The 24,528-nt window shown below is 39.2% G+C and overlaps 1 protein-coding gene across 6 annotated transcripts in view; it reads left to right on the top strand.

Moving 5' to 3' along the window:
* phf3 (PHD finger protein 3) overlaps nt 1–23,299 on the top strand; it is a 165,918-nt gene extending 142,619 nt beyond the window's left edge. For all 6 annotated transcript variants that reach the window (XM_060851968.1, XM_060851959.1, XM_060851986.1 and 3 more), the window contains 2 exons: nt 16,740–16,935; nt 19,702–23,299. In XM_060851968.1, the coding sequence (XP_060707951.1) occupies nt 16,740–16,935; nt 19,702–22,520 (3,015 nt within the window). In that variant the 3' untranslated portion in view covers nt 22,521–23,299. The remainder of the gene's footprint in view (nt 1–16,739; nt 16,936–19,701) is intronic.
* The last annotated feature ends 1,229 nt before the right edge of the window (nt 23,300–24,528 follow it).

Below are 24,528 nucleotides of genomic sequence, written 5' to 3'. Positions count from 1 at the left end.
TTTGCCAACGACTTCTTTTGTCCCCTCCTGGCTCTTCTTAGTCTGTCTTTAGGTCTTTCCTGGCTAGCTTGTAACTCTGAAGCCTTCACATCTCATCCTAACCTAAGCAGCCTTCTTCCTCTTGCCAAGAGATTCTCTTGCTTAGTGAACCACAGCACCCTCATTCGATCACTTCCTCCCTGCCTGACCGGTACATGCTCATCAAGGACACGCTGTAGCTGTTCCTTGAATAAGGTCCACATTTCAATTGTGCAGTTTCCATCTTCATCCTAAATCTTGCAGAATTGCTTCATAATTACCTTTCCCTCAGTTATAACTCTTGCCCTGCAGTATATGCCTATCCCTTGCCATCACTAAAGTAAACATAACCAAATTTTGGTCACTATCACCAAAGTGCTCACCTACCTCCAAATCTTAACACCTGCCCGGGTTCATTACCCAAATCCAATGTGGCTTCGCCCCTTAAGGTATTTCCAGTCAATATTTGGAAAGTTAAAGGTACCCATAACAACTACCCTGTTACTCTCACTCCTATCCAGAATCATCTTTCCTTCTTGGATGGTACTTGGTCGATACTTCACTTGAAGTATTAACCAAGCATCTAGGATTGATGAAAATATAGGAGTCACTTCAAGTAGCAAGGATATAATTGTAATTAGTGCTTGACATGGAGAAGGGAAGAATATTGGAATTGAAAAGAATTGCGATGAAAGATACCTGAGTTTCAGAGAGGAGAGAGAATGAGCATTTCATGAAAAAGCAGAGAAAAAGGAAAGGAGGAAAGAAAGAGATAGGGAATACAAGCTTTAAAACAACGCAATTATGGAAGACAGCAGGTGGCAAAGCAATCTTTGAGAGGGAAGTATGTCACAATCTGAAGTCAGTATAGGTGATTCTTAGATAACGTGCATTCTGGCAGCGCGGTTTGGCATTAATGTCGCTGAAGACGAGGGAATGGTATTTTAGAGAACACTTACCTCTGTTCGCAGTAGAGCAATTCCAGCAGGGATTAGCTCATTCTGCACATTTGCTGATATTCGCATCAAAATCTCTGTACCTTTCTGCGCATGCTTGAATGTCTGCTCCGAAGTCTGTGTGTGGTTCTGTGCATGCGTGATGTCAGCTGCCAACAGAGCAGGTAATATACAGAGAGCAGCTTTCTTACTATTTAAAAAAATACTGTTAAAATTATTGTTGTTTTATAATAAATCTGATTAACTTAATAATTATTCACAAAGCTAGATAAGGTGATGTAATAGCTTACAAATTATTGAAAATGTGATTGTGCTGCAATCATTTAGAAGTTTGGGAGGAAATGACAAAAAAAAACTTGTTAATATGCTGCACAAGGAATGAGGGAGGACAAATGAATACGATTTCATTTTTCTTTCAATTTTTAAATTTACCTGATGAAGCACATTCAAAATGGTGGTTCATGTCTCTAAGAGTAGAGGGATGTAAGGTCCCACACATTTTTTCATTTTGGAATAATCATTTAGAATGCAAGTCAGACCACTGTATGTCTGAAATACCAGAAGAGTTTTGCAAGTTGAAAAATCAAACAATGCTCATTTTGAACTCTGCAAGACAAAATTGTTTTTCAAAACAGTGCAGTTGTCACTACAGGACAGATTGGCACCAGGAGTCTGATGTAAGGAAAGATGGCCTGATGTCAGCCCCAGTTTGGTTAAGCTGTAGTTTTTTGCAGATTTAAATGCAGATCAGCTACAGACCACCAGAATCAGCAGACTGAAAACAAAATTGTCTCTCTCCCTTCTCTTGGTGTGAATGAAAAGGCAGAACAGTGAAGAATTTTACAAAGAATTGTAATATAAGGAAAAATCTAAGGCCACTGGATCAACTGTTGAAATGAAGAGTGGCGCTTACATACAATGCTGTGTCACAACTGATAAAGTCAGAAGGTACTGACATAGTCAATTTAATTCAACCCTGAGATGTGGACTTTTGATCTTCATAATCTTGCTTCTCCCTGTCTATACTTTCCATACAATATTTGTATGAATCCGATTAGATTAGATTCCCTATAGTGTGGAAACAGGCCCTTCGGCCCAACAAGTCCACGCCAACCCTCCGAAGAGTAACCCACCCAGACCCATTTCCCTCTATCTAATGCACCTAACACTATGGGCAATTTAGCATGACCAATTCACCTGACCTGCACATCTTTGGATTGTGGGAGGAAACCAGAGCACCCGGAGGAATCCCACACAGACACAGGTAGAATGTGCAAATTCCACGCAGACAGTCACCAGAGCTGGAATCAAGCCTGGGTCCCTGGCACTGTGAGGCAGCAGTGCTAACCATATTGGCTTTTATCTGTCTTGATTGTGATTCGATGTATGTCCATGTGTTTAAGGTTTTATAGAGGGTAGTTTAAATCACATTGTAGTATGTTGACAATCTTTTCTTTCCTCTGCCATTTGTTAAAGTGTGATTACAATAAATAATTATCTGGTAATTACAAAACTTAGTGTTGAATAGTTTTTGTCCTAAATAATCGTTCGTCAGGCAAACTAATCATTTTTTGTAGTTTACTTGGGATTTCGCACATTTTGTGATGACACGGAACAAAGGGTCCTGATTGTTGGGATTCTCTTCCCAGTTAATTCATGATACAAGAAAAATCTAACTATTATAGTGTATCGTTAACTGAAGAAATATTTGGAAATGTAAAGTTTCTTCAGTCTGAGGTTAAATAGGTAGGAAAAATACTAAAATAGTTCTAATAATGAAATAAGGTATATTTGTAGTGGAACTCATAAACTAAATATAAGCAGAAATTTGCATATGGAGTCACTACCAATTAGATTGCTATCAAGTAAGGCGACTCTGCTTTTACAAGGCATTTCTGAGTCAATAAATGATGGGATTTTCCCTGCAATTTGGATTCGCTAAGTACAGTGAGACTCAATTGAATCATATTTTAGAAATTTACATATTGTTTCATATGAAGTTTTAAAAGAATGGTAAGTTTTATTCCATCATCAAGGAGTCATGAGAGCCATCAACAGTTAAGTGTTCATTTAATTTGATGATTCCTACTCCAATTTTATTTTCTAAAAGTTTCAGGAGCACAACACAAAAATAGTTTCAAAATGTATTTACTCAACGTGATAAATTAGCATGAGCAAAAACCATGACTTGTTTAAAAACAATGTATTGGTTTAAAAAAACTTAAGGAATGGATTAGAGACTAGAGCAATTGATGTAGCATGCATGCATGATGTATTTACAGCTGGACTTGTGTAATAAGTATGTGTAAAATATAGGATGCTTGTGCTTCTTGAGCAGAGCATTGCCCTGCTGAAGAACAAACTGAACATGCTCTGTGAAATTTGTGAGGGAGAAAACATTTTGGAGAACATACTCCAAAGGGAGATCACATCACCAATTGCAAGCAGTGGAGGAAATGGTAAGGAGGACTGGCAGACTGGGTGAACAATGGAAGGTGAGGGAAGACAGAGAATAGTTGTGGAGCTGAACCAGCTTTATATATATTTTAGTGATGCTGACATTAAGAATGTTAGAGGAGGGTCACTATATGTAAATGCATTAATCAGTAGTACTAAATGGTTGTAGGGTTTTTATAATAAGGGCTCTAGATAGTTTATTTTGTGGTGTGAATCAGATTGTTTAATGCTATGTTTGCTTCCTGCTCAGAAATCCAAAAATGTGTGCTAAATATCATGAAATGCTTGATAATGTAATGACGGTGACTGGAGCAAATTTGAGTGTTTGCGAAAGGACGGGTTCTAGGCAACTTAAGTTCTAGTTTAGAAAGAAGTATCTCTAGGATAGTAATCTCTGGAGTGCTCTCAAGTATCATGTGTTGAGAGAACAAGATTAAAATTGTCAGTGCACGAAGGGAGGAGATTGGATTGTTGGAATTCTGGAGCTACATTTGCAATTGAGAATGTTGTTCAGACTGGATGGTCTTCTCTAAACTGAGGATAAACCTTTGTCTTTGCAGCTAAAGCATTGGACAACATGTAAACTGTAGTAAGTGAAAATGGAAAATGTTGATATTAATTCAAGAACAAGGTGGGGCAATTAAAAATGCGTATGTGATAGAAAAGATAGAGGCTCAACAAAAATAAGTAAGAGCCAAGGATTGTAATTATGGCAAGTGATGGTGTCCAGCTTAAGAGAGTGTTAAAGAGAAGAACCCAAAGACAGCCAGCAAACCTAAAAGTGAAAGAGAGCGGAAGCGGTCACCAGATGAAACACTGCAAAGATTTTTTGCCAGAGAATTTGAGAATGGTAGATGTTAAGGGTATCATGATGGCTCAGTGGTTTGCACTGCTACCTCAGTGCCAGGAATCTGGGTTCAATTCCCGCCTTGGGTGACTGTCTGTCTGGAGTTTGCACATTCTCCCCATGTCTGCTTGGGTTTCCTCCCATATTTCAAAGGATGTGCAGGTCAGGTGAATTGGCCATGCTAAATTGCCCATAATGTTAGGTGCATTAGTCAGGAGGAAATGTAGGGAAATGAGTCTGGGCGGGTTACTCTTCGGAGGGTCAGTGTGGATTTGCTGGGCCGAAGGGCCTGTTTCCACTCTAGGGAATCTAATTATGTCCTTTTTTGGAAAATGGTTGTAAAGCTGACCCAAGCAATCTTGACTAGTCAGTTTAACTTTAGGAAATTTTCAAAGTAATTATTTGGGATATTATAATAGTCTCCAGGTAAAATGTGGGTTAATATGGAAGGATCAGCATGGATGTATCAAGGGAAAGTTGTGGAGTATTTTGAAAAGTTGAGAGTTGATTGGGGCAATGCTGTTGATGTGTACATGGATTTCTAAAAGACGCTCCATACAGTGACATACAGCAGACTTAGGAAGTGTTATAGGTCATGAAATAAAAGAGACAGTAGCAATGTGGATACAAAACAGGCTGAAGAACAGGAAGCATTGGTGATTGATGGGTACTTTTTGGGGCCGGAATATAGGCCTGTTCAAAGTTTGAGAGAAGATTTGTAGCTCGGGTGCTCGTTGTTGTGGTTCTGTTGGCCGAGCTGAGAATTTGTGTTGCAGACGTTTCGTCCCCTGTCTTGGTGACATCCTCAGTGCTTGGGAGCCTCCTGTGAAGCGCTTCTGTGATCTTTCCTCCAGCATTTGTAGTGGTTTGAATCTGCTGCTTCCGGTTGTCAGTTCCAGCTGTCCATTGCAGTGGCCGGTATATTGGGTCCAGATCGATGTGCTTATTGATTGAATCTGTGGATGAGTGCCATGCCTCTAGGAATTCCCTGGCTGTTCTCTGTTTGGCTTGTCCTATAATAGTAGTGTTGTCCCAGTCGAATTCATGTTGCTCGTCATCTGCGTGTGTGGCTACTAAGGATAGCTGGTCGTGTCGTTTCGTGGCTAGTTGGTGTTCATGGATGCGAATCGTTAGTTGTCTTCCCGTTTGTCCTATGTAGTGTGTTGTGCAGTCCTTGCATGGGATTTTGCACACTACATTGGTTTTGCTCACGCTGGCTGTCGGGTCCTTTGTTCTGGTGAGTTGTTGTCTGAGAGTGGCTGTTGGTTTGTGTGCTATTATGAGTCCTAGTGGTCGCAGTAGTCTGGCTGTCAGTTCGGAAATGTTTGATGTGTGTCCAAAAACGGATACCCGCGCAATTTCATCAACAGATGCCTAAGGGAAAGACAACGGAACGAGGACATGCCACAACCCAAAGGACTAGCCACACATCAAAAGCATTTCCGAACTAACAGCCAGACTACTGTGACCACTAGAACTCATAACAACACACAAACCAACAGCCACTCTCAGACAACAACTTACCAGAACAAAGGACCCGACAGCCAGCATGAGCAAAACCAATGTAGTGTACAAAATCCCATGCAAGGACTGCACAAAACACTACATAGGACAAACAGGAAGACAGCTAACGATCTGCATCTATGATCACCAACTAGCCACGAAATGACACGACCAGCTATCCTTAGTAGCCACACACGCAGATGACCAGCAACATGAATTTGACTGGGACAACACTACTATTATAGGACAAACCAAACCGAGAACAGCCAGGGAATTCCTAGAGGCATGGCACTCATCCACAGATTCAATCAATAAGCACATCAATCTGGACCCAATATACCGGCCACTGCAACGGACAGCTGGAACTGACAACCGGAAGCGGCAGATTCAAACCACTACAAATGCTGGAGGAAAGATCACAGAAGCGCTTCACAGGAGACTCCTAAGCACTGAGGATGTCACCTAGACAGGGGACGAAACATCTGCAACACAAATTCCCAGCTCAGCGAACAGAACCACAACAATATAGACCTATGCATGTCTGGTCCAAGCCTTGGTACGCAGGGAATAATTTCAAAGTTTGTGGGCAACACCAAACTTATAATTATAAATTGTGAGGAGGACAGTGTAGAACTGCAAAAGACATTGAACCTGGTGAAATGGGTAGATATATGGTAGATGAACATCAATGCATAGAGGGGTAAAGAGTGCGCTTTGGTACAGAGAACATAGACTAATATAAAAAAGAGCAAAGACACCTGAGCGTATATGTGCACGAATTATTAAAGGAGGTAGGATTCCTACAGAGAACTGTTGATAAAGGACACTGTTCTAAACCTCATAAACAGAGTTGGAGTACAAAAGCAATGATATTATGTTAAACTTTATGTAAGACATTGGTTAGATGTTGGCAGGAGTATTGTGAACCGGTTTGGGCACTGCACTATAAGAACAATGTGAAGGTATTGGAGAGAATGGGGAGGTAGTTTACAAAAATGGTTCCATGAATGAGACACTCGATAATGAGGACCCGTTGAAGAAATTGAGAAAAAGAGAAAATTTGTTAGAAGTAGGGAACTCAATGGGCCTCCTTCTGCACCAAAATAATTCAAGATTCAGTGAAAAGACAAGCCTTCCAAGGAAATGTGGAAATCCAGCAAGCCAGAGAAACTATAGCTTTGTGAAATTATTAGGGTGGTGAAAAAAAAATTTAAAAATCATATGAAAGTTAACAGTAAATGGTTTTATGAATATTTTGGAAAACTAAGTTTGTGAATGTGGACCCATTTAAAAGAAGTGGAGGGGAGACGATTACTAAACAATGATGAATTAACAAGACGATTTCAGTCTGTATCCATTTTGAAACAAAAATAGAAATTGCTGGAAAAGCTCAGCAAGTCTTGCAGCATCTGTGGAGAGAAATCAGAGCTAACACTTCTGGTTCAGTGACCCTTCCTAGTAGTTCTCACTATATGACAAGCTAATGGCTAAGTTTCTGATCGTATGTGGCAAGAGGGAATTACATAACCAAGTTTGGAGGCATAGTTACAAACTGAAATACATTACATGGGTAAAGCAATAACAGATTAATTTAATTTTAAGCTCTGTCTAATCTGCATTGATATTGAGGAACACCAATGAATTAATTTCTTAATGTTAAATGACTGGGAACTATAAGGAGTAGAGGGATTTATGCTCAGTTCATTAAACCCTGTCTTCATGCATATCAACAGTAATCAGAAAGAGTAATGGAATTTTATTTTATTATCTCTTGAGTTGGAGTATGAAACTAAGGAAGTACTTTCACTTTGGACATTGGACCACACAAAAATGTTGTCTTTGTAGAGGGTCCTGCATGTATACACCAGAGTTATATTGAGGTGTATAGCATTATTAAGAAAGGCTAGTTTCTGTTCAATGAATTGAAAAAGTTGATGGATGATCTCATAGAGGTAATTAAAATAACAAATAGATAAATTTTTTTCTGAACGAAAAATCTAGACTAAGGGAGTATAATTTTAAAGATTGTTAAACCATTTAAGGGTGAAGTCAAGAAGCACTTCCACAGAAATGTTCATGCAAATGTGGAAACTACTTCTCCAAAAGGTTTTGAGATTTTTGGGATTTCCAATAATGAAATCATCATTTTTTTTATTGGTCAAAAGAATCCTAATACGGATCAGCTGTAATCACAATAAGTGTGGAAAATGCTTGAGGGACTTAATGGTCTACACTTATTCTTGTGTTCCTAACTGATTTTGTTCCAAAAAAAGTTCTTTGTACGTAAAGTATGCAAGTTCTGCAGATTTGCATATCGTTACAGAACTAAAGAACCAAGTTTTAAATAATTCAACAGCTGCAAGTATTGAAGTTCATTTCATCAAATTATGCAAAGTATTTTGTTGATCGGTACTGTTCATTTGTTTGCGGAGAAGTTTCTTTGCCCATTTATATTTCTGATTCGCATTTCTATATCTTGGAAAACTAATGACATATTAATCTTGAGGGTTGTTCAATGCCATATGCTAAAAATTCAATTGACTTTTAAACTTTATTTCCTGTCACACAACATAACAGTTAGAAATTTGGATTTTGTGATTCAGAAAATCTCATATTGTTGAATGGAATAAAACAAATTATTGACTCTTCATAGTGATCTTTCAGAATTTTACATTAAAAACATTAGACTAATTGTAAATTAATTCAAAGGTTGGAACTGTAGTAATAGTGAAATTCGTCAAGAAGCTTATGATAACAATGAGAGAGAAAAGGATGCTAGATATAGTGCAATTTTGTGTGAAAATGGAATAATCACCCATCACCTAAACAAAGCACACATCGCACTGTAGAAGCCTTTAACTTTAGTATCTATTGATGAGGTGACTTGTGGTTGTACGATGGGGTGTGGGGTGGTGCGGAAGCGGGAGGTATCTCCTATTATAATCATAGTTTTTCCGCTTGTTCTTCTTTTACACTGACTTCTGCTCAAAGAGCTGAAATTAGATATACTTGTACATTTTAATTTTGGCTAAGAATCAATTGAATTGCCTGTTGGTTGTGAAATATAAAGGTTTTTTGAATGATAATTCAGCTTTTCTCAATTGTTATACCATTTTTAAAACTTAAGAACTGCTTTCCATTTTCAGCTTGATGGTCAGTTACTAGTCAAGTGTTAGAAGGATCAATGCTCCATCTTAGCCATTGACAATACATGTATAAATGAAACCCTGCACTTCATCTAATTTTGCTGATGTTACAAAGCTATGTGGAGAAGCAAACTCTGAAAATGATGCAAAATTTGCAAAAGGATTTAGATTAAGCAATGAGGTGGCATATGGAGTGCAACACAGGAAATTTGAAATTATTAACTTTCAATACAAAAACTTCTTTTTAACTTTGTAAACGTTATGCATCAGAAGGAACAGAGTACTTTGTACGTGCAATGCAGCATGTTATCATGTCAGTGGGTATAGCAAGCAATTACAGCAAGGAAGATAAATCTTATGGCAAAATTTATTTCAAGTGGGTAGAAGTATAAGAATATTAATCTTGCTGCAATTGTACAGAGTTTTCATGTTACATTTAGACCACTGTGTACAGTTTTGATCTCTGCACCTAAGGAAGGATAAGATGGTCTTGGAGGATAAATTAATAATGGCTCATTAGATTACTTCCTGGGATGACACCATGAATGTGAGGAGAGATGGGTGTAATTTCTCTGGAGTTTAAAACTTCAAAAGGTAATTTTCTTTCTCTGGTAGTATCAGAGACATTGAGGCCTCTGTTGTCCTCCCTCCCACCTTCTCAACCAAAGCCAATCAGTCCAATATTTCAAATGAATTCAGTCATGAATGCTTTGTGTTCTACATCACAAGCATGTAATATAAGCTACAGATTGCCTGATGAACATATTCTACTCACATATAACATAGGGATTGATCAATTTGCACATCAAAAAAGGGAACCATTGCAGATGATGGAAATCAGAAATCGAAACTGAAAAATGCTCAGAATGCTGTAAGTGTGGCAGTATCACTGCAGCTTAAAATCTGTTATCTTTAAATTAGTCTAGTTTTGAGTGAGGTAACTTCTATTGTCAGTCTAGCTGAATATTTCTAACATTTTCTGTTTTGATTACACTTTTGAGAGGTTGGTGAAGCAGTATTCATTATTGGGAAGACCAGAAATATAGCAAATAAAATATTTGGAATGAATTTAAATGTATTTGTGCAGAATTAAATACTACCTGGACACTAAATAGTTTTCACTGTTAATTTGGTGCAAATTCAAATATATGTCTGTGGAAAGAGAACTTGGGCTTTCAGAGGTTTTCTTTGACTGGTGTTGCTGTTGTTTGTTCATTTGCAACAGCTATTTGTAAACTCTTAGATTTATTTGGCAGTATTCAAATTCATGAAGAGTCAAGACTGAGCAGTTAGAAATAATTCCCATTGGTAGTTGAGTGAAAACCACAGAATATTGTTTTTTTTTAAATAGATATTTTTATTAAGAAAGATTTTAATTTTTTTTACAAAATTACAAAAATAATACAAAGTAATGTAGTCCACTTTACAATATAACAACACCAAAATAAAACTAAAAAAACTAACTACTAATCTGTTCTACAAACGACAAAACCATAAAATAGGATATCATACATTACTAACAATAAACAAAAAGGTAAATAAATAACTAGATACATGCTCAAAATAGATTTATATCAAGTCAAGGCCCCTGAACCAGCCGGGACCATTACCATAGTTAAGCAAAAGCCCTGGACGATATAGCCGAAATATCTGTGTCTGTTTAGTTCAAAATGGGCTGCCATGTTCTATAAAATAATTCTGTTTTTTGGTGCACCATATTCATAAAGAAGTCAAGGGGAATATATTCCATGACTATCCTGGGCCAATTTAAAAGTACTGGAGGACCTTCGGATACCCAATTCACTAAAATATTTTTCCTCGCACAAAAGGAAAGGATAGTAAATAATTTCCTCCCGTTTACATCCAGAGAGGGAAAATTTGGGGAGCCCAAAAGTAGGGACACTGAATCCAATCCAATCTCCGTACCTGAAGTCTTTGTCAAGGCATTCGCTATTCTGTCCCAATACCTGTGGACCTTATGGCATGTCCACAGACAGTGCATGAGAGTACCAACTTCGACTTTGCATTTAGGACACATTGTGAGACGTTCAGGTGCCATGTGAGCCCTGTGTAGTATCTTCAGTTGAGTAGCCTGAGTTTTGTTACAGATAGAGACCTTCCTGGCATTTCCCCAGATGTCCTCCCACATTTCTAAAGAGATTTCCAACTCTAATGCTTGACTCCAGGTTTTATATAACTGTTCCATGTCCTTCAATACCTAACTGCATAGTAAGTGGTGGAGAGTACTAATCGAGGGTGGCCCCATCGGCCAAGCACTCTCCTTTCCCGATCCAATTTATAAGGATTGACTATCAGCGTGGTCTTCTTTTGTATAAAATCTTGTATTTGGAAATACCGAAAGAGGTCTTTGCTGGGCAATCCAAGCTTCAGGCGCAGCTGCTCGAAGGACATCATGAGCTCCCCATCGAACAGATCTCCCTAACAGGAGATACTTCTGGACTCCCCAATTTTGAATGTAGTATCGGTCAACCCTGGCTGGAATCCTAATGTTCCCACTATGGGGGTACAAGGGGAAGTTTTTTTTACTGGTTACCCTCATCTTGTCACATTATCTTCCAGGCTTTGATTGTATACAATAGGGTTTTTACAAAAGTCTGTAATAACTCTCATCTTGTCCATAAATAGTAGATTGATATGGGAACATTTTGCTTGGGAAGTCTCAACATCTAACCAGGTTGACTGTGGGTCACAAGAGACCCAATGAGGTACATATGTTAATAGGGAGCTCAACTGGTAACTCCTGAAATCTGGAAAGTCCAACCCTCCCTTTACTTGTGGAAGCTGCAGCTTTTCTAATTTGATAAGGGGCTGTCTATGATTCCAAACAAAGGCGAGCCAAGCGTAAAGCTTACACAACGCCTGTCTCGGCAGCATCAAAGGGAGCATTCTCATAGGAAAAAAAGCTGAGGTAGAATATTCATCTTAACGAAGGCTACTCTGCCTAGCCAAAATTAGATTACTTACAGTGTGGAAACAGGCCCTTCGGCCCAACAAGTCCACACCAACCCGCTGAGGCTCAATCCACCCAGACGTATACCCCTACATTTACCCCTTCACCTAACACTACGGGCAATTTAGCATGGCCAATTCACCTAATCTGCACATTTTTGGATTGTGGGAGGAAACCGGAGCACCCGGAGGAAACCCACACAGACGCGGGAAGAATGTGCAAACTCCATACAGTCAGTCGCCCGAGGTGGGAATTGAACCCGGGTCTCTGGCGCTGTGAGGCAGCAGTGCTAACCACTGTACCACTGTGCTGCCCACAAATTTCCCAAAATATTGGGAAATCTTCCCAGCGTTGATGGTCCTGCCTTATTTCCTCTAATAAGTGTGTATAATTGGCTTTATATAACTGACCAAATATCGGATTAATAAAAATGCCTAAGTACAGAAGACCTTCTAGTGACCACCGAAGGGGACAACGAGATCAGTCCAAAAAATTGGATATACTGGCAAGGCCTCCAAACGGCATGACCTCCAATTTCACAAAATTGATTTTGTAACCTGAAAATGTACCAAATAAATTGACCACTTGAATTAAGCAGCGCACAGATGTAAAAACATCACTTAAGAAAAGGTCATCATCCGCAGAAAGAGTAATTTTGTGCTTGCCTGATCCAACCTCCAGGGCCGTTATGTTTGGGTCAGTTCATGTAGCTTCCGCCAGCAGTTCAATCACCAGCATAAATAATAATGGTAAGAGAGGGCATCCCTGGCGAAAACTGCCAACTCTAAAGCTATCTCAACTTAAACCGTCAGTGATTACCATTGCTTTGGGATCATTATACAGTACTGAAACCCATTTAGTCAAGACTTCTCCAACACCAAACCGTTCCAGCGTATAGAAAAGATATGGCCATTCTATCTGATCGAATGCCTTCTCTGCATCAAGGGAGACAACTAAGCCCGATATCGCTCCCTGCTGGCAGGCGTGTACCATATTTAAGACTCTTCTAATGTTACTAGTTGACCTGCGACCCTTTATAAACCCCGTCTGGTCCTCTTTTATAATGAATGGTAAAACGCTCCCCAGTCTTAATGCTAACGTTTTTGAGAGAATTTTAAAATTCACATTTAACACGGATATTGGTCTATATGAAGAGCAGTCTTCTGGGGCCTTTCCCCTCTTAAGGATGAGAGAAATATTTGCTTCTCTCAATGAAGGCTTATGAGTGGCCTGGTCATTTCCCCAATAAATTCTTTATAGAACTCAGCCTGGAATCTGTCTGGTCCAGGCGTTTTGCCAATCTGAAGCTGCCTAACAGCCTCCTGTACCTCCTGGGTTGTCAGTAGGACATTCAAGAGCGACACCTGCTCTGAGGTTAGGCCGAGAAGGGCCAGAATTTTAAAGAAAGACTCCATCTTGCTAGTTCCATCCTCTCAGTCCTGCTATATACAATTCAAAATAGAACTTTCTCAAGGCTGCATTGGTCTTTTTATGATTACAAGTCAGGGCATCAGCATTCTCTCTAATAGACGTAATGGCTTGGGGAGCTTTTTTCTTCCTGGCAATGTACACTAGATACCTGCAGGGCTTGTCACCGTATTCAAATAATATCTGCTTCGCGAATAATATCTCCCTCTTTGCTGTTTGAGTAAGTGCGGTATTCAAGGCTGCCCTAAGGGCTGTGATCCTCTGAAGCTTAGTAATGGAGGGCCTATCAACATACACAGTTTTAGCTGCCTTCAGGCAAGCCTTGAGCAGATGCTGTTGCTCTCCCTTTTGTCTTTTCCGGGTCGCAGAATATGAGATGATCAAGCCTCGCGCGTATGCCTTGGCAGTCTCCCACATCGAAGGGTTACTGGCCGTACCTGAGTTGATATCTCAGAAGCTTTTAAATGCCTGAGAAAAATATTTTATTAACTTGTTATCCTTCAATAAGAAAGGGTCCGTAGACCAATGTCAGGGACCTATCCCATCATCACTAGTCTTAACTTCCATGTATACTGTGGCATGATCAGAAATAGTTATGTTACCTATCTTACATGACAGTATTGAGTTCAAAAGGGTCGAGGGGACAAAGAACATGTCGATTCTAGTATGGCACTTGTATGGGTTAGAATAGAAAGTAAAGTCTGTACCGTCAGGATGGATACACCTTCACACATCTACCAGCCCCTGCTCACTGTTCAAATCTCAGGGATATGCCCGCAGAGTCCTAGGTATCCTGTTCGTCTATGGGTTAATAATACAATTAAAATCTTCCTTTATAATTGTATGGCGGACCCCGAGAGCCATCGACTTAGAGAATACTTCCGTTACAAATTTAGAAGGGTGTGCCATGAGGCTATACAAATTCAAAATCCTGTATTCCTCTCCATATATTAGGGCTTTAATCAATATATATTGTCCAGGCATATCCTTTACCTGGCTTAGCATTTGGAAGGGAAGACTCTATGGAATAAGAATGGCTACTCCCCTACTTTTTGAGCTGAAAGATGGAAAGAACACCTGGCCAAACACAATCTGTTGCAGCTTCGAATGCTCCTTATCTGATGTGTCTCCTGTAAAAGAGCTACATTAACCCTTTCTTTTTTAAGACTTGATAATATCATTTTCCTTTTGATTGGCAAATGGCTCCCCTTGACATTCCACGTGCACCACCTAAACAAATGGCTAGCCATGATCGTCCAGGCAGGCCCAAGACCCCCCACCAGGAGGAAGAACCCCACCTAAAAGACACTGAATAAAGACCAAAAAAAATTCACACGTTAAAAAAAACTCTTTAAAGCCGTTGAATCAAATTAATTAAAAACTACTCCTACATGAAAATAACATAAAGCATATTTAAAAGGAGACTTTCCCCCTAGCTCACGGGGGGCACTACTACCTTCCAATAACCCCATCGTAACCTCTCCCAGCTAGGGCCCTGCCCTCTGCCCAGGCATTACAAAGTAGAGTAAATAAATTCCAGTGTCTGATAAAACAGGAGTTAAAAGTGGGTAACCAACCCCCCGCCACACACAATCACCTAGATACGCTTATCAAAACAACACAAAATAGAGTTATGTAAGATTACAAAATTACAAACCCAGCAAGTATCAGGCAACTAAATAAGAGAAAAGAAAGAAAATCCCACACAGAAACATCCCCCAATAATCAAATAAGCCGCATGAGCTATAGATAAGAGACCAAAGAAAGAGAAAGGAAAAGCTCCCCTACCCCACCCAGTCAAAGATGGAAAAAGATATAAGGATAGATAAAGGGGGGTAGAGCAAAATAAAGTCATTATCCATACAGTTCAAGTCCCGCAGTCTATTTGAGAGCATCCAGGAATTCCTTTACTTTCGCCAGTGATCCAAAGTTATATACAGATCATCCATGACTGAAGCGCAGCAATGCCGGATATTGCGTAGAATATTGAATATTCAAGTTTCTCAGACGCTTCTTTGCCTCATCGAATGCCCTCCTCTTGCGGACCATAATCGGAGAAAAGTCCCGAAACAAAGTGATCTTGGAGCCCTTGTACATCATGGCATGGGGATCCTTCCCCAAACTCTGGAGGCCTCCAGCAGCATTTGTTTTTCCCTGTAACATTGAAGTCAAACTAGAACCAGGCGGGGGTGTTGGTACGACCCGGGCCTGCACATAGCAACCCGGTGGGCCCGGTCAACCCGCACTTGGCCCAGCTCCAACTCCAGTATTTGACTCCAATTTCAGTAGTGGTAGGTGCCATTGTGGGGGTGGGGGGCATGGGGGTAGGGAGGGGGTCCCTGCATGTTGCGAACTGAGAGAGGTTTTTGTTCTTAGTCATTTAAAAAAGCACCAAACTGTTAAAGTTTGAAGCAAAATAGCTTTTGCCGAGCACTCTTGGCCATTTGGAGTAATTTAACAGGTGATGTGAGGGTGGGCACCCCACTTTGCCTGAGTCTTGGGCAGAGCTCTGTCGACTCAAACCTACTGGGTCGCCGCCATCTTGAATCCAGAACATTGATTTAAGGTGATTACGAAAAGTACAGTTATTGATGTGAGATGAAAACTTTTTACATAGCAAGTGGATAGGATCTGGAATGTACAGCCTGATAGTTTGGCAAAGGCAAATCCAGTCAGGGCTTTAAAAAGAGAGTAAATTAAGTATCTCGGGAGAGAAGATTTGTAGAGCTATAGGGAAAACATAATGAAATAGGACTTGCTGAGTTGCAGTTTTAGAGACCATTGATATGTTGGACTGAATCGACATTGCCTATGTTGTAGCCATTCTATGATTGTGTGGAGCTGGAAAAAGCACAGCAGGTCAAGCAGTATCAGAGGAACAGGGGAGTCGACATTTCGGGGAGGATCCTTCATCAGTCCTCTGCTGCTGGACCTGCTGTGCTTTTTTCAGCTCCACATTTCATCGACACTGACTTTCCAACACCTGCAGTTCTCGCTATCCCGAGCCATTCCATGATTCTATCATGAGTAATAACAGAATAAAGTAGATGTGGCAAACTTTGGATTTGTAACAAATAAAGATTTGTAGACATGTCTACATAAAATCATTTGTTTCCGTTCTAAGCACATCAATATGACAGCTGTAATTGAAAATATTCTAAATAAGCTTAGAGAAATTTTCTTGGATTATTTAGAGAATAATTAAATCAACTGTCTTATTCAGTACTGTGCTGCACTTACCGGCTATTCAGTAAAAACCCATTTAAAACTGAATAATTTTGGTATTTTATTTATTTAATAATAGTTACAGCCAGCAGCTCCCTAATATGGAAAACTAATCTGTAGTGTGTTAGTAAACCAAATGGTAGATTTTTCAAATTTTATTTTGTTAATTTTCTTCATCTTTTTAACAGGAGATATGTGTGATTCGTTTTTGTCCAGTAACTGAGGAAGATCAGATAACCTACACATCACTGTATGCATACTTCAACAGCAGGCAACGTTATGGGGTGGTAGCCAACAATGTGAAGCAAGTTAAGGACATGTACCTTATTCCTTTGGGTGCCTCAGAAAAAATTCCTTATCGGCTCTTACCATTTGATGGACCTGGTGAGTTCGTATAACAGTTAATTTTTTTTCTGTTGATTTGTGGAATGTTAAAGCAGTAGCGGTTTGACATATAGGAACTAAGGCTACATCCTGATGTTCTAAGAAAGTTAGTACAGATGTCAAGTGGTAATTTTCCCCTTTTTGACTATTTAGTTAATAGATTTAATAATAAGTCAATTAATCTGTGATTAAACATAGTAATTGATATTATTAATAAAATCCATAAATAAATGATTCCATTCCCAGCAATCCTGCAATTAAAGTGTTGTAATTTAAAAGTGTTTAATTTTTAATTGTCTTGTAAATGGGAGTGAGTCAACTGTGATTCATTTGACAACACTTGCCTCTCATTCAGAAGTTTGTGGGTTCAAGTTGCACTCTAGGACATGGGCACAAAAATCAAATTTGAGTTCTTAGTGCAGTGTACAGTGAGTGTTGCATTGCTGCAGATGCTGTCTTCCAGATCAGATATTAAATTGAGATCCACCTGCTCACTCAGTTGTACATAAAAGGCAATATTTTGATAAAATTTGTACCTACGGTCTTGGTCACTATTCATCTCTCAATGAACATCACAAAAAGAAATTATTTGTTCGTCAGTGCAATAATGATTGTAGGAGTTTTATGTACATATTGGTAGCCCGGTTTCCTACAATATAGCAATGATGGTAGCTCAGAAGTAAATCATTGCCTGTATTGCATATGAGGACATCAAATTATTGTGAAAGGCAAAAGTTTCTTTTGTGCACATGTATAGCCTGATTTTTTTTTTTTAGTCAGTAAATAGTGTAGAGGAATCCTGATTGAGATTGTACCTCTTTCTATCCCTGGAGGGAAGCTGGAGCACTTGTCTGAGGTGAATCCGAAATTAGAATGATGTTGGAAAATAACAAATCCAAAGAAAAGAAAATTGGACAATGAAAACAGCCTCTGCAATCCTGGCCCAGTAGTATAACTAATACACTATTGATCCTTTACCAATGTGTGTCCTTTGTTTTTTTTTAATTCATGGGATGTGTACATAACTGACTTGACTAGAATTTTTTGCTCATTCCCAATTGCCCTCAAAGTGGCTTGCTAGGATTATTTGAGAGTAGTTAGGAGTTCTGGAATCACATTGCTGTGGGTCTGAAAGCACATGTAGGCAGATCAGGAAAGCATGGCAGATTTTCTTCTCGAAAGGCCATTAGTAAAATTTTTTTTTTAGCAGATCTTGTTAACTGAAACAATAGATTATTTGTATTTAGAGGTGAGAAATAAATATAAATAAATTCGTAACTCATGATAGATGTTAGTGATTTTTGAGAAGATTTGTAGCTCAGGTTGGTGATAACTATGTAAGTTAGCCCACTGAGTGGAAGGTTTGTTTTCAGATGTTTGGTCATCATACTAGGTAACATCATCAGTGAGAGTCTGGTGGTATGTGCCGACTCTCTGTTCATAGGTCTTGGTTTCTTAAGGTGGATGATGTCATGTCCGGTTTTTTTTCAAGGGAAGGTAGATTGGATCTAAATCGATGTGTTTATTGATGGAGTTCTGGCTAGAATGCCATGCCTCTAAGAATTCTCGTGCGTATCTTTGTTTCGCCTGTACTAGGATGTGCGCGGTGTCCCAGTCAAAGTGGTGTCCTTCTTTCTCTGTATGTATAGAAACTACTAATAATGGGTCATGTCTTTTACAGTTCTTGCATGGTATCTTGTAAATAAATCATCCCAACACCCACAAACAGAGCTGCATCAAGACATTATTTCAACGAGCTACATCACACTGCAGACCCAAGAAATATAAAAAGCAAAATACAAATATCTATACGACATTTTCAAGAAAAACAGATGCCAATAATTACAATCCACCAATTCCTTAGAAACAAGCCCAAACAAGCAGACAGAACACAATCAAAAACTGTAGCCACATTACCGTACATCAAAGACGTATCACAAATTACTTCCAGACTACTCAGACCCCTTGGCATCATGGTAGCGCACAAACCTGCCAACATACTTAAACAGCAACTAATGAACCTGCAAGATCCATTAGATACTACAAGCAAAACTAACGTCATTTACAAGATACCATGCAAGAACTGTTAAAAAAAAACACTACATTGGACAAACAAGCTGGAAACTTGCCACCAATAGAGACGACCCACTATCACTAGTTTTCATACATACAGACAAAGAAGGACTTCACTTTGACTGGAACAACACACACATCCTAGGACAGGCAAAACAAAGACATGCACGACAATTTTTACAGACATGGAATTTTAACCAGAACTCCCATGATTTAGATGCTATCTACGTTCCCTTGGAAAATAGAACCAGAAATGACATCACCCACCTTAAAAAACCAAGACCTATCAATAGAGAGGCAGGACATACTACTAGCACTTCACTGGAGACTCTCTCTGATAATGTTACTTAGTATGGTGATGAAATGTTTGAAAACAAACCTTCCACCTCAGCGAGCTAACTTAAATACTTATCATGATACATGTCCCACAAATTATGTAAAATCTAATATTAATTTTCAGCTTTATTTATGCCTTGGTACATTGGAATGCTTTTATGTTAAAGATGCTTCTTGTTTGTATGTCAAAATTAAAGTCCGATTACAATTTAATGCACAGTTAAAGTAGTTGATTCAGTTCTTCTTACAGGATTCTACAGTTATCTTATTGACATCAGCATTTTTTTTAAAGTAAATGCAACATCATTTTATTGCAATAACAAGTAATTGTTATTTTAATTAATTAATTATTGACAGGACTTGAAGTAGTTCGCCAGAATCTTCTCCTTGGGTTAATAATTCGGCAAAGAATAAAGAGATTATTTAATGCTTCACCTTCTGAAGAAGTTTCTGAAACCGAGAAAATGCCTAGTAGCTTACCTCAAGACAAGAAAATCAAACCAGAATATGTGGAAGATGAAGGTGAAAATGACGACGACGATGATGAAGAAAATCAGTTCTTTAATTCCTTCACTTCGGTGTTGCCTAAATTTAGAAACAAACCCAAACAGTCATCACCGGTTGAACCTCCGATTTTGAAAACACCACCTTCATCACCAGCAGAGCCTATTCCTATGCTATCTACAAAACCATTACGATTTCTTCCTGGAGTTTTAGTTGGTTGGGAAAACCAGTCCACATCTCTTGAATTATCCAACAGACCACTGGATGATATTCTTCAAAGTTTGTTGGGAGATGCAGAGAAGGAAGCTGAAGAGAAGTCTGTCTCCATTATTGAACCTGGGCTAGGGGAGCCTCCAGCTAGTAAAGATTTTAAAATGTCACAACCTGAAGAAACAATTGATGATCAAGAACATGCTAAAGATTCCTCTGTACATGATTCCCCAGAGGAAAATGAGAAAGCAGATAATGTCCCAGAGGATGTCCAAGTTGCTGAAACTTCAAAGACAAGTGAGTTCCTTACAACTCTCACACTAAAAGACAAGCCACCAGATGTTTCAACTGAAGCATTTCTTTCAAGTCTTGAAACTTTAAAATCACAGCCAAATCACAAAGAAGAGCATGAGAAATTACGGCATCACTATAAGGTAAAGAAGGCGAAAATGGAAAACTCAAGAGAGCAAAAAGAAACTTCAGAAAGTTCACCATCCCAGCCTGGGACTCCCAAGATTGAGCTTTCTTCACTTGAGCCTGTTACAAGTACTGAACAAGTAGATTCTACACCAGAAGCTCTTACACGTGTCTCACAGGTCGTCAACATAAGTAGAGATCCGAGACAAGCTGCTGTTCGCAAACAACAAAGTTTTGCAATAAGCAAGTCTGTGGAGGACAGTACGGATGAACAATACACAGATAACAGGAAAGATAAAAGTGACGATGATATTGTAAACATAAAGGATATGGAGGAAGTTGATAAGAAAGCCTTAGAAACAGAACAAGAAGAAATAACCATGAAGCAAATTCCTACAGACCTAATTAAGACAACACATCAGGAATCCAGTAAACTGGTGCAAGGCACAGTACCTTGTATTGAAGAAGTTTCTCAACCAATATCCCAAATTCACAATATTCCAAAACCAGTATCAGAAACAGAACAGACAGATTATTCGCATGAAGAAGAAACTCATTCTGAAACAGAAGTGGTAGAAACTCACACTATTGAGACTGTCCAGTCAATCCGCAGAGAAACTACCCCATTGCCTTCTTTCCATGGTCCACGTCCTAGTTCACATTTTGAATTCTCTTCAAATGCTTTACCTTCACAAAATCAAACTCAATCAGCAGTGTCTACGTCATTGCCAAGTGGTCCTTCAGGTAGCCCAATACCGAGTGGAAATGTATTTCCTCCTCCATTACCCCAGCTGCACAACTTTTCCCAAGTTCAAGGTCACTCTCCTGGTTTTCCATTTCAACGTGGTCCACCTAATGCAAATTTTCAACCGCCAGGTAATTTGATGCCTTCATTCATGCCAATTCGCCCCCCACCACTTCCTCCACCACCATTCAGCCTACAAAATGACCCCCATTTGAGGTTCCATTCCCCTGATCTTGGTGCAACCCATGCCTTAGTTCCAAACCACATAATGCCTTGGCTACCAGCAATTAGCTGTCCTCCACAACACCACTTGGGTCTTATGCATCATGCACATGGCCAAGTAATGCCACCTTTCAACTCTGACCACTCAATTGATGTCAACAGATATGCACCAAATTCAGGAATGTCAAATTTTCAACCTAACAAAAATGATCATAGAAAAGAAAGGCATCATTGTGATCTTTGGGATAGATATAGCCAACGTTCTGGACATGACTTTAGTAAGGAGTATGACAGCCATCACAAACATAGATTTTATAGTGATTCTTATCATCGAAGAAAAGATCGACACAAAGAAAGAGAGAGGGATAAATACTGGGACCGAGACTCAGAACGAAACAAGGACAAATATAAAGACAGAGATCATGATAAAGGGAGAGATAGAGAGAAAAGAAGTCGCCATGAGGACAGGCATAGGGACAAAGATCGGGACCGGTATCGGGATAGAGAGAGGAGCCATGATCGTGCAGACTCGAGAAGAGAACGAAGCAGAGAAAGGGAGAGGAGCCATGATGGTGCGGACTCGAGAAAAAAACGAAGCAGAGAAAGAGAGAGGAGCCATGACAGGGCAGACTCTAGAAGAGAACGAAGCAGAGAAAGAGAGAGGAGCCATGACCGGGCAGACTCTAGAAGAGAACGAAGCAGAGAAAGGGAGAGGAGCCATGACCGGGCGGACTCGAGAAGAGAACGAAGCAGAGAAAGAGAGAGGAGCCATGACCGGGCGGACTCTAGAAGAGAACGAAGCAGAGAAAGAGAGAGGAGCCGTGACAGGGCAGATTCTAGAAAAGAGCGAAGCAGAGAAAGAGAGAGGAGCCGTGACAGGGTGGACTCGAGAAGGGAACGAAGCAGAGAAAGGGAGAGGAGCCATGACAGGGCAGACTCGAGAAGGGAGCGAAGCAGAGAGACAGAAAAGGGTATATCTAAAAATGAAGATCCTGAGACTGATAAAGATGGAAGGTGTGGAAGCTGTGAGGAAAAGCAAAGTGAGAAGGTCCAGGAAAAAGAAAAAGATGCAGACTAGGATAAAGACCATGATAAAAGGGACCACACTAATGGAAGCAAGAGGGAAAAGAATTCTCCAGAGTGTACTACTGACTAACACGTCAGTATTGAACCAAAAATGCCAATCTGTGAACTTTGTCCTGATAATTTGAAACAGAAATAAGTGGTATATCTGTACTCGTCAACTAGGATGCCAGTTCATGTTGCAATGTTATGATGACATGATTTCACTTGTGTGTTTTCTTGTACAACATACAGTATTTACAACCATGTCTTGCTGCTCTTAAATACTAATTAACAATACAAGAAGCTGGTAGAACTTTTTAAAGTAGTTTTATTACTTCTGATTATTAGCTAAACAGATGGTTCTAGCATGAGCTACTATACATTTCAAAATTAAAAAAAAATGTTGAAAAACCACAGCTCTTGCTGTTTCTGTTGTATGGATTCTTTCCTAAAATAATGCACGCTTTGTAGGCAATTTGCAGTGGCACACACTTATGAATAATTATACAAAGATATCATGTTCTTATTCAGACCAGTTGTGGTTGTACATTTGAGGTTTTATGTTGCACTTCTATTTCAATCTATTAATTCCAGTTGCAAAAGTTGGCTGTTGACTATTGCACTGTTTTGATGCTGAAACAGGCAATCACTACAATGTAAGTGTTGTATTAAAGTTTTAGATAAAGAGTGCATTGAGAATAAAACTATACATCCAACTATATTTTGTAAAATTGTCACCTTGTTACTTGGCTATTATCTTTGTTGCTTCAACATTGTAGACTATTGCTTGTATACTACTCTTTTCTGTTATTCTTCATCAATCTTTTTACTGATGAATCTGTGTAAATATTTTAAATGATGTTTTCATTGTAAATGATTATAAAAATGGATTTTCTTCACATTATAGTTGTGTTCTGATTTTGATATGCAGATTTTCAAATATGTTTTTTTTCCCAAGAATAAACCATGAGATATAATTAGAGGATCACAGGGTCTCTTGTCAGGTCTTGGGGTAGGTATAATGGTTGGCAGTGGAAGGGAACTTTATCCTGATCCAAATGAATGCTATGCGGGTGCTTAATCTAAAATTGGGAAGTTCTAAATTTTTCTCAACTATAAAATCATAAAGCCAAGAAAACAAACAAGGAAAGGCTTGTAATTGTAGAGCTAACATTTAACTGAGATTCCAGCCAGAAACATCCCTTTCAGAACTCAATATAAATATACACCTGGATCCAAATAACTTTTGACTGCTTGCCATTTACCGATTTGGAAACTTCTTTAAAGGCAGCTTCAGGCAATTGAAGTTCCTTTTGCTTAAAACAAAAAAAATCTTCGTCTACAGAATATTTAATTACCACTAGGTCCCTTATACAATGTTAAACTTCCACCATCAATTGACTGGGTTTGATTTGCAATTGTGGTACAGCACAAATGCAGGAATTTCTTGACACTCATCGAGGCAATCAGTGAGCTCATTTCTTACACAACTTGTGGCTTATCGCTCATGGCTTATATTACAAGTTACAGAATTGTGTATATAGAGTGGCTGGCAAACTTTGTAGTCTCCAGATTTTTAGGAGCTGGATACACACCTGGAGATAGATATCTATATCCTGGATATGTTGATGTACAAATATGTGGAAATTGCCAGAGACATTTAAACTTTCTAATGAACAGTTTACTTTGTCCTTGGATCCTCCACGAATGTATCAAATTCAAAGTTAGACTCAAAAGACTTGAGAGAAATCCAAGATATACATCTACTGAAGATGGGTTGGATTAAAACCTCATCTAACATCTAGTTGACCCCCAAGCTGCCTCAGCTACCACTCCCTACCATCCAACAGAGCACTCACCCTGACTTCACGTCTCCACTCAACCACCCGTCACTCACCTAATGCTCTTCAACTTGTCAGTTACAGTAAACATTATTCTGCTCCATCCTTATCTGACCTAACTAGCATATGACTGTCATTTCCCCAATCTGACCACTATCACCCAACTGACCTAGCTACCAC

This window comes from Hemiscyllium ocellatum, chromosome 3 (assembly GCF_020745735.1).
Source record: "Hemiscyllium ocellatum isolate sHemOce1 chromosome 3, sHemOce1.pat.X.cur, whole genome shotgun sequence".
In the NCBI taxonomy this organism is placed as follows: Eukaryota; Metazoa; Chordata; class Chondrichthyes; order Orectolobiformes; family Hemiscylliidae; genus Hemiscyllium; species Hemiscyllium ocellatum.
This window is presented reverse-complemented; position numbering and strand designations above follow the sequence as displayed.